We start from the raw sequence: 16,746 nt of genomic DNA on the forward strand, positions 1-16,746 counted from the left end.
GCAAGCGGGGTATCCATGAGGAAGACCCTATATTTCGCCTTCATATCAGATAGGGTCAACCACAGATGTCTCTCCACAGCCACCAGTGCTGCCATAGACCTGCCGATGGCACGGGCGGTCTCTTTGGTGGCGCAGAGAGATAAATCAGCGGTTCTACGGAGCTCAGCGAAATCGTCAGGCTTGAGCTCCTCTCCCTCATCCAACTCTTTGAGCAGGTCGCCTTGGTACGCCTGTAACACCGCCATGGTGTGCAGCCACATACCCCTTGCCCACCTGTGCTGATGTTGTGCACAACGACTTGGTGGGCAAGGTCGGAGCCTTCAGAGATGACGACGCACCGAGGGACCAATAGCTCGCAAGCGTCTGTTCCACCTGGGGCATCGCTCTGTAACCGTGCTCATTCAACCCCGCCACATTGCCGTAGTTATCAGAAGCAAGGATGAAGAGGTGGGCCGAGAATGGTTTCGCCCATGATCTCGACACCTCGGTGTGGAGATCGGGAAAAAACAGCAGGTTGCGATGTGGTATGTAGTATGCAGAAATCTCTCATCTAATTTACTCTTCTGTGGTTCAGCCTGTTTCTTGGAGCGGGCTTCCGATCCCAGAGAGCGGCCGCTGGATGAGGAAGGAGATGGGACTCGCCCGTCTCCATTCCCTCTGCCAGATCCGCCTGCGAACCTCACGAGTTCAGCCGCCACTCCGCCTCGGCGGAAGCGGGACCAGCACTGCGGGGAACACTGGCGAAGGCTCCCTCGCGAAAGACAGCCTTCCGGGAGCGAAGTGCCTTCCGGGCTCCCTTGAGAGCCGACTCTGCGTAACTCTCTCCCAAGCAGACCACACACAGGCTGTGAGTGTCCCCTGCAGTGATGTAGCGTTTGCAAGGGGGAACACACTGCCTGAAATGTGATCTGCTGTCGCCCAAGTGCTTAGTTTTGTGAGACATCTTGGAGCTTATAGTGCTTGTGTAAGGACAGACAACACTAAATAAGACTCACAACATGAAATGACAGGCACACACAGAGTGGCGGTTGCTGAATGACAAAAAGCTGATGCCAGTTCCACCGCACGTGCTTTTATAGCTTCCCGGTCAGTGACGTCACCCACCTATGACGTCTCGCCCATTCATTGGACAGATTACACACGTGATTTAGAGCATGGTTACGCTGGTGGCGTTCCCCTAGCGTTTTCGACGCAGCTCGAGTTCCTGGAAAGGAACAGAGGATAATGCAGAGACTCTCAATAGGGAATCGGTTCAACACTGCTGCTGGAATTGCTTGCCAGTTCAGTTCTGAACAGGGTAAGGATCTGCAGTGGCCAAGCCTCACATCAGTGGTATACAGTCAATATTCCAATGAAGATTAACAATTCTTCAGAAAAAAAATCAAGTATTTATAGATTATTCTTTAATTATGATCTGTACTGTATATGTATGTATATGTATATATGGATTTTATGTGATTTTATTTAAAAGCACATACCGGTTGTGACAAACAGTGGGTTTAAGTTTATTTTTAGTCATTAATCAGCTTAATTTCCTAATAGGATGCTTTTAAAAAAGGTATTGATGGAGTTCCCGTGTTGTCAGAACTTTTCCATCACTTGTGGGTCTCATATCCAAATATTTTCAATTAAAATTGTATTTTTGTAAAAAAAAATCACGTCTACGCAGAAATTTGCTTATATCTACAAAATTAACTGGAATCAATCAAGATAAACATTCATGACAAGATACTTTTCAGTCAAGTGTGCCCAAACATTCACATTGCTGTTTTTGGTACATGCTTATATTTTCAAAGAGTATATTATATTATAATGATTGTGTGTTTAAATGCATTTTACATTTTGACTAATGAATAAATAAGAATATAAGCATGGGTGCATTTAATATACTTAAAAAAAAAACATATGATTGTCATAATGTTTATGTTAATAAGCATTATTAAATATATTTATTCAGCAAACATCACCACAATGCAATTATACCTGGATGGACTTCAAAATTTGGTTCTATAATTTCTTAATTTTCTTGCATGTAATATAAGTTGTTTGTGCTCACCTTGAATGTAGCACCTCCGGTTGTTTCGTAAGTTTTATTGGTGCTACTGTACGATGTCTGACCTGCTCACAGCATCTGTGGAACATGTTAAACATCAGGAAAGGTCTGCGCAGCAGGAGAGGGTTATCATTATTAGCAATTAGTCTACAAGGTTAAAGTACACCAAATCACCTCTTAGCAGGAGCAGGAAATAGTGTACTTGACCGAAAGCCAGCAAGTGTAATTTCACAAAGAGATTTTAGGGAGGTTATTGTGTTTGATGAGGTTGTTGTGCATTTGTGCGTGCGGCTGTCTTTTGGTTTAATGGAGTCAGACGGTCTTGTTCGGACGTGTCCATGTTCATCTCTTTTTGTCTTCATAGTGAACTTCTACATTGCAGATATTGCAATGCCATAGTTCCGTCCACACCGTACCTTCCATTAGTTTCGCAAAAAATGCTGAGGGATGGTGTTTTTTTCTGTCTGTGTTCTTTCATTTAGGAAATATGAATTACTTGCCCACTCAAGTGTCTCATCAGATTGGTCTGGCTGCGGCCGTCGAGGGCTGGTATCAGAACAGCTGACATGGCTAGAAAAGTTGGCTGGTAATCTAGCAGGCCTGCCCACTGGAGCTAACAGATGATTTGATCCCTCGCCACACTTGGCTGTTTTTTCTTTCCGTTTTCTTTTTTCCCCATCTCTTCTTTGTGGCTGGATTGTGATGGAGTATTCTGCACCCGGCTCCTGTCACTCCAGCCAAGGCTCCGCCCCCACCCACCCGCTCGGCCAAATATTCAAACCTCAGCATTCCATTAATCACACTCCATCAGCTGTAATGAGGCTGCTTGCTTTCTCCGGCACAAGACTGAACAGCAACTTGCATTTGAGCTTGACACAGTCCAACACAAGGCTTTGTGCATTGATTTTCTTATATTAAAATCCAGCAAATTAAAACAGATTGAGGATACTTGAAAATATTGTCATTATTTATCCTCATGTCATTCCAGACTGATAATTCTTTTGCAGAAACTTAAACAGATGTTTTGCAAAATGTGTCTAAATATGAATGTTATGGGACTGTCAAGCGCTAAAGATGACAAAAAAAAAGCAAAAACGTAATAAAAACCAATGTTTATTTAATTAATAGTTGTAATAATATTAATTATAATATTAATATTATTTTATTTGGCTATTTTGAGATGATCAGCACCATTTTTATAAAAAACAAATATTTGAATACATTTTGTGTAAAATACGTTATTTTATATTTGTATTTTTAAATTTAAATTTGTGCATGTTATATATAATATCATTAGCCAAAATATTATCAGAAACAACCTTATAGAAAAGTCATTTTAATGTTCCAGATGCAATAGAATTATCAAAAAATATGTACTTTTCCTGAAAAAAAAAAAAAAAAAAAAAATATATATATATATATACACACACATACACACGCACACACACATATATACACACACATACATATATACACACACATACATATATACACACACACACATACATGCATAAATCTATTTATTTATTAATTTTCCTGATCACAGTGGACCGGCTCATTGTGTCAAGAGCTGCTCAGCAATTCTTCAGCAATTCAACTTTTGTGTTCCACAGTAAGCATAGAGCGTACAGATTTAGAATCACATGAGGGTGAGTAAATGACAGAAATATTATTTTTCTGTAAACAATCCCTTTTGTTTGTTAAACCAAATGACAAATGCAGAAATTTGTGCCATTGGAGTAGAGACCAATGGGAAGTCATTCTGATGGAATGATGACTATCCTAGTGTGCTGGTCCACAATCCCTGTCCTCTCCTTTATCCAGTGTGGATTCCTCTGCTTAATGGACCCTTGCAATTTGCATCTGTCAGTGAGGAGAATGCCCATGGGTAGAGAGAGAGAGCGAGAGAGAGTTGCTGCTTTACTTAAGAATGATCTCTGAGGGCTATGAGAGGCCTGACACACTCTACTACCTCTCCAGAGCGGACAGGAGAGAAAGAAAAACAACTCACTGTTAGCGTCTCTGTGTGTGCGTGTTGAAATAGGATAAGTGAGGCTGTTGAAGAGGTCTAGACAATTGCAGAGAACTCTAGACATTAGAGGGAGATAAAAGGAAAAAATAATAGAGAAGAAGAGCAGGAAAAAGTGTTGACGATCAGGATTACAGGAACAGTGTCAAGTGTAGGAGCCAATCTCTCTTCCTCTCTGTCTTTGAACTGACCTGCCAGCCCACTGGAGTATATTACAACTTTGTTCTTAACATCACTTCCCTTCAGCCAGTCTCTTTAATAGCCCGCAAGAAAATCGAAAGCTTAGTTATGAGGAAGAGGAAAACTCAATTTATTTTTACTTAGAAGTATTGGGTGGGCTCTGGTGTTTGGAGTTTATACAGAATTCTGGCTTTCAGTGTTTGGAAAATCTGATTGTTGCTGTGCATGCTTGTTGCTGCCTGTTATTGTTGCTGACATATTATAGAAAACAGGATGTAAATGATTTCGATGTACGGTGTAAACAGTCACCAGAGCATCTAGACTGTTTATTATGACTAATAATAAACAGGAAAAAATATTTTCCTTCAGAAATCATTGTTGATAATATAATACTGTATGATATAATATAATATAATCAGTTATTACAATACAAACATTAATTTTGTAATATATTTATACAATTAAATTATATATAAATGAAATGCATATAATTAGTATGGATTTCAAATGTATTTATATATACATTCATTTTATATAATTATATTAAATAAATAAATGTAATGAATGTGTGATGATATATTACATATTTAATTGGTAACACTACAATAATTTATAGTTTAATTAAAATGTAGTATAGTATAATATATTTGATATGCAAATATTTAATATATATTATTTATATACAGGTCCTTCTCAAAAAATTAGCATATTGTGATAAAGTTCATTATTTTCTGTAATGTACTGATAAACATTAGACTTTCATATATTTTAGATTCATTACAACACAACTGAAGTAGTTCAAGCCTTTTATTGTTTTAATATTGATGATTTTGGCATACAGCTCATGAAAACCCAAAATTCCTATCTCAAAAAATTAGCATATTTCATCCGACCAATAAAAGAAAAGTGTTTTTAATACAAAAAAAGTCAACCTTCAAATAATTATGTTCAGTTATGCACTCAATACTTGGTCGGGAATCCTTTTGCAGAAATGACTGCTTCAATGCGGCGTGGCATGGAGGCAATCAGCCTGTGGCACTGCTGAGGTGTTATGGAGGCCCAGGATGCTTCGATAGCGGCCTTAAGCTCATCCAGAGTGTTGGGTCTTGCGTCTCTCAACTTTCTCTTCACAATATCCCATAGATTCTCTATGGGGTTCAGGTCAGGAGAGTTGGCAGGCCAATTGAGCATAGTAATACCATGGTCAGTAAACCATTTACCAGTGGTTTTGGCACTGTGAGCAGGTGCCAGGTCGTGCTGAAAAATGAAATCTTCATCTCCATAAAGCTTTTCAGCAGATGGAAGCATGAAGTGCTCCAAAATCTCCTGATAGCTAGCTGCATTGACCCTGCCCTTGATAAAACACAGTGGACCAACACCAGCAGCACTGACTGTGGGTACTTGACACTGGACTTCAGGCATTTTGGCATTTCCCTCTCCCCAGTCTTCCTCCAGACTCTGGCACCTTGATTTCCGAATGACATGCAAAATATGCTTTCATCCGAAAAAAGTACTTTGGACCACTGAGCAACAGTCCAGTGCTGCTTCTCTGTAGCCCAGGTCAGGCGCTTCTGCCGCTGTTTCTGGTTCAAAAGTGGCTTGACCTGGGGAATGCGGCACCTGTAGCCCATTTCCTGCACACGCCTGTACACGGTGGCTCTGGATGTTTCTACTCCAGACTCAGTCCACTGCTTCCGCAGGTCCCCCAAGGTCTGGAATCGGTCCTTCTCCACAATCTTCCTCAGGGTCCGGTCACCTCTTCTCGTTGTGCTGCGTTTTCTGCCACACTTTTTCCTTCCCACAGACTTCCCACTGAGGTGCCTTGATACAGCACTCTGGGAACAGCCTATTCGTTCAGAAATTTCTTTCTGTGTCTTACCCTCTTGCTTGAGGGTGTCAATGATGGCCTTCTGGACAGCAGTCAGGTCGGCAGTCTTACCCATGATTGCGGTTTTGAGTAATGAACCAGGCTGGGAGTTTTTAAAAGCCTCAGGAATCTTTTGCAGGTGTTTAGAGTTAATTAGTTGATTCAGATGATTAGCTTAATAGCTCGTTTAGAGAACCTTTTCATGATATGCTAATTTTTTGAGATAGGAATTTTGGGTTTTCATGAGCTGTATGCCAAAATCATCAATATTAAAACAATAAAAGGCTTGAACTACTTCAGTTGTGTTGTAATGAATCTAAAATATATGAAAGTCTAATGTTTATCAGTACATTACAGAAAATAATGAACTTTATCACAATATGCAAATTTTTTGAGAAGGACCTGTGTGTGTGTGTGTGTGTGTATGTATGTATATATATATATATATATATATATATATATATATATATATATATATATATATATATATATATATATATATATATATATTTGTGTATATGTGTGTATATGTATGTATGTATATACTGTAGATGCGTAAGCTATATATGTAAATATATAATATAATATAAAAATGTATTTGTATTGTATATGTATTTAATGTATTCATATACATATACTTATTTATACATATATTTATGTTTATTTTGTATTATATTAATTAATAAAAAAATATTATATGTGATATATTATATGTTTAATTGGTAAGTTTACAATAATTTATAGTTACAAACTTTTTAAAACTGTAATAGTCAGTGAGTCCTCTGCCATGTTATACAAACATAGATTTTAAATCTCTAATTTATGTTTAAATTAATACTTTATATATAATATTAAATTATATTAAAGGTAACACTTTGTAATAATTTATAATTAATTTCTACATATACGTTTTTTTCATTTGAGGTTGTATTAAATAACGTCAGTTAATGTCATTTTTCAATGGCTGATGATATTCTGTCATTTGTGATTGAGTAACATTGTCCAATATACAGCTGACTTTTTTACTCAATAAGGAGTGAGAGGAGTTCTATTCCTCCATAGTAATCCTCATAATGTGCAATAAATCTTGGGCATCCTGTCCTTAGATCTGTATTTTGAATTTTCTTCATTGATAAATGTAGGACGCGGTCCGTGCCGAGCAGCTGTGCCTTTAGAAGATGGATGGTGTGTATTCAAGAGAGAGGAGGGGTGGTCATTTCAGAATGTAGATCAGTTTGACAGACTATCTTCCCGCTAACGTTACTAACAGTGAATGAAATGCACCAGGAGATGTTACATTAACCTCGCAAAAATAAAACGAAATGCCAGTGGGGAAAAAAACCTCTCGTCATTTGTCTTGTCAGTGACTTTGTATTATTTTCTTGCCATTTCCAGTCTATCGGGTTTTTCCTTTTCCTTTTCTGCAGGTCTTTTTCCATGTTACCTCTTTCCTCTCATGAATTTCCTCTCTTCTTTATCAGTTCTCTCTCTCTCTTTCTCTCTGCAGTGATGGAGGCCATGGCTCCCATCAGGTTAAACAGATGGGGGCTTCCTGAGCTGGACCCAGAGAGCATGCAGACTAGTGAGCCGTGGGTGTTCGCTGGGGGTGATGTGGCCGGTCTGGCCAATACCACCGTGGAAGCGGTCAATGATGGGAAACAGGCCTCCTGGCACATGCACAGATACTTACAGGTGCTGTTTTCTTTCTAGAGGAGTTGAAAAAGGAATCAGGGATAAAGTTAAAGGGTTAGTTCATCCCAAAATGAAAACTGCCGTCATTCACTCACCCATATGTTGTACCAAATCCACGTGGAGATGTTTTGCACAATATCTGAGCTGCTATTTTCCATATAGTGAACCCCCCCCACCCTGCTATTTATTCAGACCATTAAGACCATAAAAGCACTATAAAAGCATCATATGACTATTGTGCTAATAATCCAAGTCTTTGAACAATTTTTGAACTGCCTTTTTTTCTAGAAGTGTGCATTATCTTTTGCTCAAATGCTTTTAATCAATAAAGTCAAATAGAATAATAAGATATTTGGGGCTGTTACCAAACAAATAAAATCATTATCAACAAAATTCATCTTTGCAATGCAGAGGGAACACAGAAGCTGCATTTGAAGAGGCATTTAGGTGTATTTACACAGTGTTTAATGCAGGACATGAATGTATTTAACCTGCAGTTACAAATGCATAAATAACGTTTAGATATTTTAATCCTAAAACATTGAATACTGATATTTTAAATGTAAAATTAAAGCCGCCAGTAGGTGGCAGCAAGTCACTGTTAATAAGTGAGTCATTGCGATTGAACCGTATCGTTTAAACGGTTGATTCATTCAGGAACGAAACACCGTCATATGTTGTTCAGAGACGCAAAACAGCGCTGTGGCTTTGTTTGGAACCATTTTTTGTCTGCGAAATAGAACAAAAATATTCAATATAGTGTCTAAAACGTAAGTCTATTAATATCAACTTCTTGTTTATTGAACTGTTGAATAAAATCAATATCACATTTGTGATTTTTGTGGAAAAAATGGCACTCTTGTGTGATATTGATTAACTATATGAAATTATATAAATATACACATTTTCTGCCCCCATGCCTTGATTTCTGGGAGCATTCTAAATGCATTTTTTCAGAATGAATCATGCAGTGAAAAGCACTATAAATGAGCACAGTCAGTCTAGCTAGTGTTTAAGCACTCATAACTCCTCTTATAATCTGTATGATAAATGAAAATATCATAAATATAAATATCTTACTTTTATCGTAGGTACATCTGCACTTTTGTTGCTTACGATGAGGGAATTCGCAAGTTGCAGTCTGAACAAAATTCAGCAATGACTAATCATTCCACAGCCACTGCATTCCTAAGCTCAACAGAATCGTGTGTAATTGGTTATGATGAGCAACGCTGTATATACGCGTACAAATAAAATACGATGTAACATGAGCAGGTCTAAATTTAATACAACAATCAAATCTTTTTTTAATTTTCATATTCACTAGTTTCATGTTTCAAGTATTATAGTTTTATTGAAAAGTCAAGGGACCCCCCCCCCCCCCCCCCCCCCCCAAGTATATTTTTTGGGTGTTATGGGGGGTCCCCTTAATGCTTATGGGAGGTCTGGGACCCCCCCCCCCCCCCAATTCCAACATTGGTAGGTAAAAGATGACGTTAAAGATGAGGTTATACAAGCCGCACACACGTAATAATTATGAAATAATTACGGAAAATGCCATTTATAATACTCTAAGATGGAGTGTATCATCACTCTGCAGGACTTTACCGTCCCTGCTGTGAGATGTCATGTCAGCTGCCCAAATGACAATATTGTGACACCGTAAACACACACCCAAGTTCATTTTCTCGACACGTCCACATTTGAAAACACTTGCTTTTGTGCTGATGAGACCGAAACAGATGTTGCCCTGATTATGTCCCGTGTTAAGATCACAAAACCCAATGGAAAAGGAGGATTTGGAGTGCTGATTAATTATGTAGATGAGAGCTTTACATGCTTTCTACAAAGAGTGAGCTGTGACACCGCTGGATACAAAAGCCTCTCAATATGAGTATGTTTATGAGTAATCAGAGCACAATAAGGAATAAATTAGCATTATAGCGGGCGGTAGGACAATGGTCTTCCTGTGGCTCCACGCGGCACAGCCGCATGCCGGGGCCACACAGCGAGAACGCCGTTCCGCGCAGGATTATTCCGTAAATCTCACCTCAGAGGCACTGGCGATACCAGCTTGTTCGGCTTAATTAGTTTGCTACTAGCAAAGTAACTGTGGAGAGTGAAGGAGGGAGGTCAGGGAGGGAGAGAGAGCACTTAGGATTGTCCCGTTAGCTGAGCCAGATCAGCCTGGGCTCCTGAGAGGGGCTTATAGAGGCCCCCTGCCTGTCAAACACACACGCGCACGCAGGCTGAGACCTAGCAGAGACATCAGTGGCTGTTCATGCTGCTAAAGCCATCAAACCCGTACACCAACAAAACCATCAGAATCCAGGCAGAAATTAAGGAGCCGTGACATGTAATATATAATTATGAAGATTTATGTGACAAAACACTGACTGCTTGCATGACTATATGACAGTTTATTCATGGGCAGATATGAAAGGAGGTCGTGCATGAGTGTTTTGCATCACAGATGACTTTTAAAGGGGCTATGTGTAGGTTTTTACTTAAGATCTTTAAGATAGAGTTTTCATTTGTCCATTTATGAGCCAACCATAATGTAATCGGAAGAATGACCACCACGGTTGCCTCTATCAGCCTGTAGGCTCAGTTGTGTCTGGAGGAGTCGGGTCCGAATTGGCGCGAAAATTCACAAAATGTGATGTCATGTGCGTTCTCGTCTACAGCGGCAATCGCTAGCAGTAGTGTTTGAAATGGACTCTGCGGACGGAAAGAAGCGACCAGCCTCCAGCACAACCCAGACACCCACGGAAACTCCTTGTAAGCTTAAAAAAAAAAGCCTTATCTAGTGCTCACCGAGAACGAACATGAGACTGGCTGCAGTTCCTCTAACGGCCACTGGTGTCAGTAACTGTTAGAAATTTCAGAACTTAAGCAGTGCTCCTTTAAGTTGACATGAAATTAACATGAAATCTTAATACACATTCCTGATCTTGTGTATGAGTATCTGTGTAAAAAAATATCTTCCTACCCTCCTTGTTCATGTTAAAGAAATAAGAATGAGAAATAACTTTGTAAATGTTTTTAAAGGGGCCATATGATGCAATTTCTTGTTTTCCTTTTCTTTAGTGTGTTATGCAGATGTTTGTGCATGCATAAGATCTGCAGAGTTACAAAGCTCAAAGTCTCCCACAAAAGGATTTATTCTGTCTAAAAGAGAAGGCTGATCCAGACCGGGCTAAAACACCTCATTAAAACACAGCCCCACATGTCTATGTCACGATGTGGAAATATGTAATACGAAATACGTAATGCTGCCCAAATCTTCTCTCAAAGAAAGAAGGCGTGGTTTCAGTAACCGCAGTAGTGTAATGCAGCCATGTCAGGGAGACGCTGTGTGTTTCTATGCGAAAGCACTTTATTTGGCCTTCCAAAAGTAAATGCAATTAGGAAACATTGGTTAAGATTTGTTTATAACAGAACAGCACAACCCAAATGTTCGAATTTGTGCAACGCATTTTATGGACAACAGTTTCGTGAACCTAGGAGAGTACTAGGCTGGCTGTGCACAAAGGCTATTTCTAAAAAAATTTTGAATAAATTACAATCTGACGCTTCTGAATCAGCGACTGTAAGTATGTTTTGTTATTAGTTTAAGTATTTGCTATTGACTGTTCAAATGCGGAGTTTTGCGTAGTGTAGAGTAATGCGTCGTGTGTGTGTGTGTTCGGTCTTAACCGAGGCTTATGTACTGCAAATACATACGAGCATCATCACTGTGTCTGTCACGTGACTCTGTTCCCCTTTCGGGTTTGAACTGATGGTAAAACTAAAGACATTATTAACTGTCTCTGTTTACTTTGAAAGCTGAAGCTCGCGATTATGGTAAGGGGCGTTACATTTCCGAGACGCACTTGTGGTGTTGGGCCAATCACAATGCACTGGGTCAGTTGGCCAATCAGAGCAGACTGTGCTTGCTGGAAGAAGGGGCTTTGTAGAAAACAATGCGTTTGAGAGAGGCGGGGCATAGAGGAACTACAATAATGTACAGTAGTTGAAAAATAATGTGTTTTTTTAACATTAAAGCGTGTCAACATATACTGCTACACTAAATACACAAAATAAGGATCTTTAAAATAGCATCATATGACCCCTTTAATAATGTGACTTAATAATAAAATGTTTATTCGTGTTTGTTTTGTATAATTTTTTGTTTGTTTGATTTTACTATTGATAATGTTTATTTATTTATGTATTTATTTATTTATATGCTTTTATGCTTTTTTATTTCAGCATTTCTGGAGTTTTTTTCTTGAGATTAACATACTCCAGTAAGCACTAGTATTCACTGGGGTATTCATTATTCTAGTTAATTAAAACTAAAATGAAAACCATTAAAAAATGTATTTGTTATTTGAAGTGAGTATTTTTTGTTTTACATTTTTTATATATTGACTGAAAATAAATTTGAATGGTTTTTAGTTAACTGTTATAACCCTGGTGCATACTAGTGTGTGTGTGTGTGTGTGTGTATATATATATATATGTATATGTACTTGTAGTGCAAATGATGAAAACACAAAATTACTGAAAATTAGGTCAAGTTAAAATGAAAGAATAAAAAACTATATATATATATATATAGCCTGGTGAAGGGCGGCGAATACGGGACGGGGTGGTGATGATGGACAGGGGGGAGGCAGCCGACTCGTCACATTCCCCCCCCCAAGCGACATCCCCGTCCGAGGGTCGCTGCCCACGCAGGAGTGCTACCTTCCTCAACCAGGCTCCAGCGGTCGGAGTGGGCGGGGCAGGGATTCCTCTCCGGGCAACGCTCCCTCTCGCACCGCGCCGGAGCCGGGACAGAGAAAGCGGGTTTTAGTTGACAGCCTCAACCAACCACGGGGTAATGATGACAAATAGACAGAATGTCACTTACCCCATTGGTGGCTGGGAGGCTGTCCCCGTCCTTCCTCCGTCCCCGTACGGGCTCTACGGCTTCTTGCGAGCGAGAGGGGATGACGTCATCAGATGTTGCCCAACTGCGCTGTCTAGGCTCCGCCTGCCCGCATTCTCCACCACTGTGGCGGGAGGAGCCAACGACAGACACAGTGGGCGTGGCGTCAAGCCTCGGAGAGGTTTTTATTAAACAATATTTAAAATAAAGTGTCCAAAGGGGGAAAAGTGTCCAAAATAAACAGGGATCTGGTGTCCTCGTTGTGCTGCGGGGCTCGTGAAGGAGGGCAGTGTTCAGGAGGGAAGGGTCCAGGTAAGGGGCGGAGTCCGGCGGCCGCACGCGCTCCCGTCTGGAGGTCCCGGGGCGCGGGTGACGGCGGCTTCTGTGGCGGCTTCGTCCAACTCCTTCATCCCCGGGTGCTCGACGGGATTCCACGGCCCGGCGTCCTTGCCCGACGGCCGTATCGCGGGTGCAGTGTCGGCCGGACTGCGGGTCCGGCCGCTCGCGTCTCTGGCGGCGGCAGGTAGTTCCCTCTACGCTCCCTTTCCTGGACCCACGAGGACACCAGCGTGCATGCACGGGGAAGAGACCGGTCTCCCGAGGGGAGGCGCGCTCGGCGTTTAAACGGCGGCGGTGATGAGGCTCCATTCACGTCAGGTGCGCCTCATCACACGCCGCCAGCCCTGCGTGTTCAGCGCCCCTCCTCTCTCACACACCCACTCCCGTCGGGAGCCTGGTGAAGGGCGGCGAATACGGGACGGGGTGGTGATGATGGACAGGGGGGAGGCAGCCGACTCGTCACAATATATATATATATATAAACAAATCTTAATATTATATTATCACAATGACACCAAAATAACACACATTCTCATGTAAGACCATTGACAACAATTTAATGAGTTAATATGGTTCATTTCGATTTCATGTTGTTTTTGACTTTTCAACATTATGTGTAAAGCATGTTTTATATGACCAAAATTTTTGACCTCTGCAATAATAGCATTAAATTCAAAGTAAATGTCCCGTTGAGTGCTTTGAGACATAAGGGGTGAAGCTCCTGAAGGTATTTGACCTCCATATGAGGGAATCTCATGGTTAAGTGCAGCTCTTCTCCAGCAGTGGTGGGTCAGCGAGGGGTTAATAGTCTGTCCATGTCTGTGGCCAGAGCAAAGCAGAGATAACTGTTTATTTTCTGACGAAATGACCATGTGTAGTTTTCAAGGGAAGGCAACAGATTGCGTTGTTGTTTTTTACGGTAATGGACCGCCGCTGAGGGAACCAATAGAGTCATTTGCAGAAAGGTTGCAAGACTAATGTAAGAACAGCTCTCAGATCAGCTCGACAAGAAGTCCCACCTGAGAGCTCTAAGATGTGTTCATGTACTTGTCCCTGAGCATTTAATATTACTTGTGTTTTTATATATGTTCCCTACGTTTTTCAATAAAATAAACTAGATTTGTGTTTCCTGAAGGAAATAAGAATGCTTGCAAATAGAAAAATAGAGCTTAGTTTTTAGAGGTTCTTCTGCTTTGCTGTTGCTGGCTGTCCATGGTCAAATAGATGCTACAATAGGAATACATGAACAATCACAATAGAGTGCAACAAAAGTTTTCATATTTGTTCTCAAAGGGAATTAGGGAAAGTCTTCTTTATAAGCCATGAACCAAACCAACCAGCAACATGGTGAATCACAACATTACAAACTTTGATTTGAAGGGAAAAACCCCCCCAAAAAAACAGTGCTTCGTGGGAGTGAGCAGCACTAAAGTGTTCTTTTGGCAAGGTTTTTTTTATTTCTGGTGCAGATTTCTTTGCATAATTATGGGTCATTTGAGTAGTTTTTTTCGCCTGAAATTCTGCTGTTAAACACGATTATTTAAAATAAGTAGTAATAATTCGGGCTGATGGCTTCAACAACCTCATATCTCACAGTAGGTCTGTCTTTAAAGGTTTGTAAGTTCTCGTCAAAAATCAGTTCCCCTACAGAGAAAATTACTTCTGGAACCTGTCTATTGCACTCAATGTTCAGTAAAAAAAAATAGATTTGAAAACATTTTGAAATATGACCTTAATATCAGTGTAATCAATTGGGGATTTTTGGTTTCATCTTAAAGCAGCTTAGCTCACCCAAGAATGAAATGATCTACGATTTTTTTTTTCTAATGTGGAACACAAAAGGCATATCAAAGTCATATATATTTAGTGTAATAAAAAGTGAAGTTTGAAGTTGAAACTGCAAAAAAAAAAAAAAAAAAAAAACTAGTGCTGTCAAATCGAATAATTGCAATTAATCGCATTCCAAAATAAAATTGTGTTTACATAATATATGTATGTGTACTGTGTGTATTTACTGTATATGTATACATACAAATACATTGAGAAATATTTACATGTATATATTCATATTTATATATGAATATAAATATATATTACATGTTCTTAAGTATATACATGTATGTATATTTAAACATATAAACATACACATTACACATATATTATATAAAAAAAACGTTTATTTTGGATGCGTTTAATCCCGATTAATTGATTTGACAGCACTATAAAAACACTACCAATATAGAGTATTATCAAAGTTATTCACACATCTCATGTGCCATATTCCACGTCTTCTAAAGTCATACAATAGCTTTGTGTGACAGACAGATTGAAATATATGTTGTGATTCACTGAAAATTTCAATTGGTTCATGAGAATCATCAAGTAGTGATTTTTGAGTGAACCTTTCTTTAGACTCAGATCTTTTTAGTGAATCATTTGATTCATTTCTCAGAACAGTTCTGAATGATTCATTGATGAATCAGACTGATCAGGTTCTTGAGTTCAACTCACTGATTCGGTGATCCAAAGACTGTCAGTGAATATCGATGTCACAAGCCTGTCCTGTTTAGAAGTCAGATGGATTGGGACATTTTTATGGCCCTTTTTGAATCTTGATAGCTTTGCTCCCAGTTCATTGTAATTGCACAGAAAAAAGCGACTAATGCAGTTCCTCAGAACTTCACTTTTTGTGTTCCTCAGAAAAAAAACATCAAAGTCATACAGCTTTGGAGCGACATGAGGATGAGTAACCAATGACAGAATTTTCGTTGTGCAAACTATTCCTCAAATAATCACGTAGTTCTTAAATCGTAGCGGCTAATTACCCCAAGTGCTTCTGAAAAAAGAAAAATCAATAGCGTATCATCTGCCAAAGATCTATCTGGTGTACAAAGTGTTTGACAACTACAACATCCGTCAGGGCCCGAGTGGGTTCAGGAACGTCCCTCGGCATTAGTTGTTTGTCTCGGGTGTTTTTCTCGCTAGCTTCCTCTCTCTCGCAGTGAGGAGGCCTCTCTGTGGAGGATGTGGGCTGTCATGTTCCTGCTCTCGTTTTCTCTTCACTTGACACCCCCTCGTTCATTATGCGGCTGTGACATCACCACAAGGGCAATCATACGTGTTTGATAAACGTGAGGCTCATTAGAGAGAAAGCTGATGTATGACTGCTATTTGCTGCTTTTGTGCCACGATGTGAAGAGATAAACAATGCTGCTGGGTTTCGCACAAACACACTCCGCTATCTCAAACCAATCAGCTGCGCCATTGTAGCCTTAAACGCACATGTGTAGCGGCCCGCAAAAGCGGAGTAACCTTCACAAACCTGCATTCAGAGCGACCGTGAGCTTTCTCTGTCTGAATGCTGCCAACATTCCCTCTCACAAAGTAGAAAATACCGTCGATGAAGTCTTACACGTGTCCTGTGATTGTTTGTCGTTACAGTCCATCTTTGGGCAGACGGTGAGGGGCCCACCCCAGCTGCCCCTCTTCTACTCACCCATAGACACCGTGGATATCAGCGTGAAGATGTGCAGCATCACGTTCCCCAACCCGTTTGGGCTGGCCAGCGCTCCACCCACCACCAGCGGCGCCATGATCCGCAGGGCCTTCGAGCAGGGTTGGGGTTTCGCACTCACCAAAACCTTCTCGTTGGACAAGGTAGTACGAAA

At 40.2% G+C, this 16,746-nt stretch overlaps 1 protein-coding gene across 3 annotated transcripts in view; it reads left to right on the forward strand.

The window, feature by feature from the left end:
- LOC306865286 (dihydropyrimidine dehydrogenase [NADP(+)]-like) overlaps nt 1-16,746 on the forward strand; it is a 189,160-nt gene that overhangs the window by 77,438 nt on the left and 94,976 nt on the right. For all 3 annotated transcript variants that reach the window (XM_079409817.1, XM_079409819.1, XM_079409818.1), the window contains 2 exons: nt 7,637-7,821; nt 16,520-16,735. In XM_079409817.1, coding sequence (XP_079265943.1) covers nt 7,637-7,821; nt 16,520-16,735 — 401 coding nt within the window. The remainder of the gene's footprint in view (nt 1-7,636; nt 7,822-16,519; nt 16,736-16,746) is intronic.

This window comes from Barbus barbus, assembly GCF_936440315.1.
Source record: "Barbus barbus genome assembly, chromosome: 46".
Taxonomy (NCBI): Eukaryota; Metazoa; Chordata; class Actinopteri; order Cypriniformes; family Cyprinidae; genus Barbus; species Barbus barbus.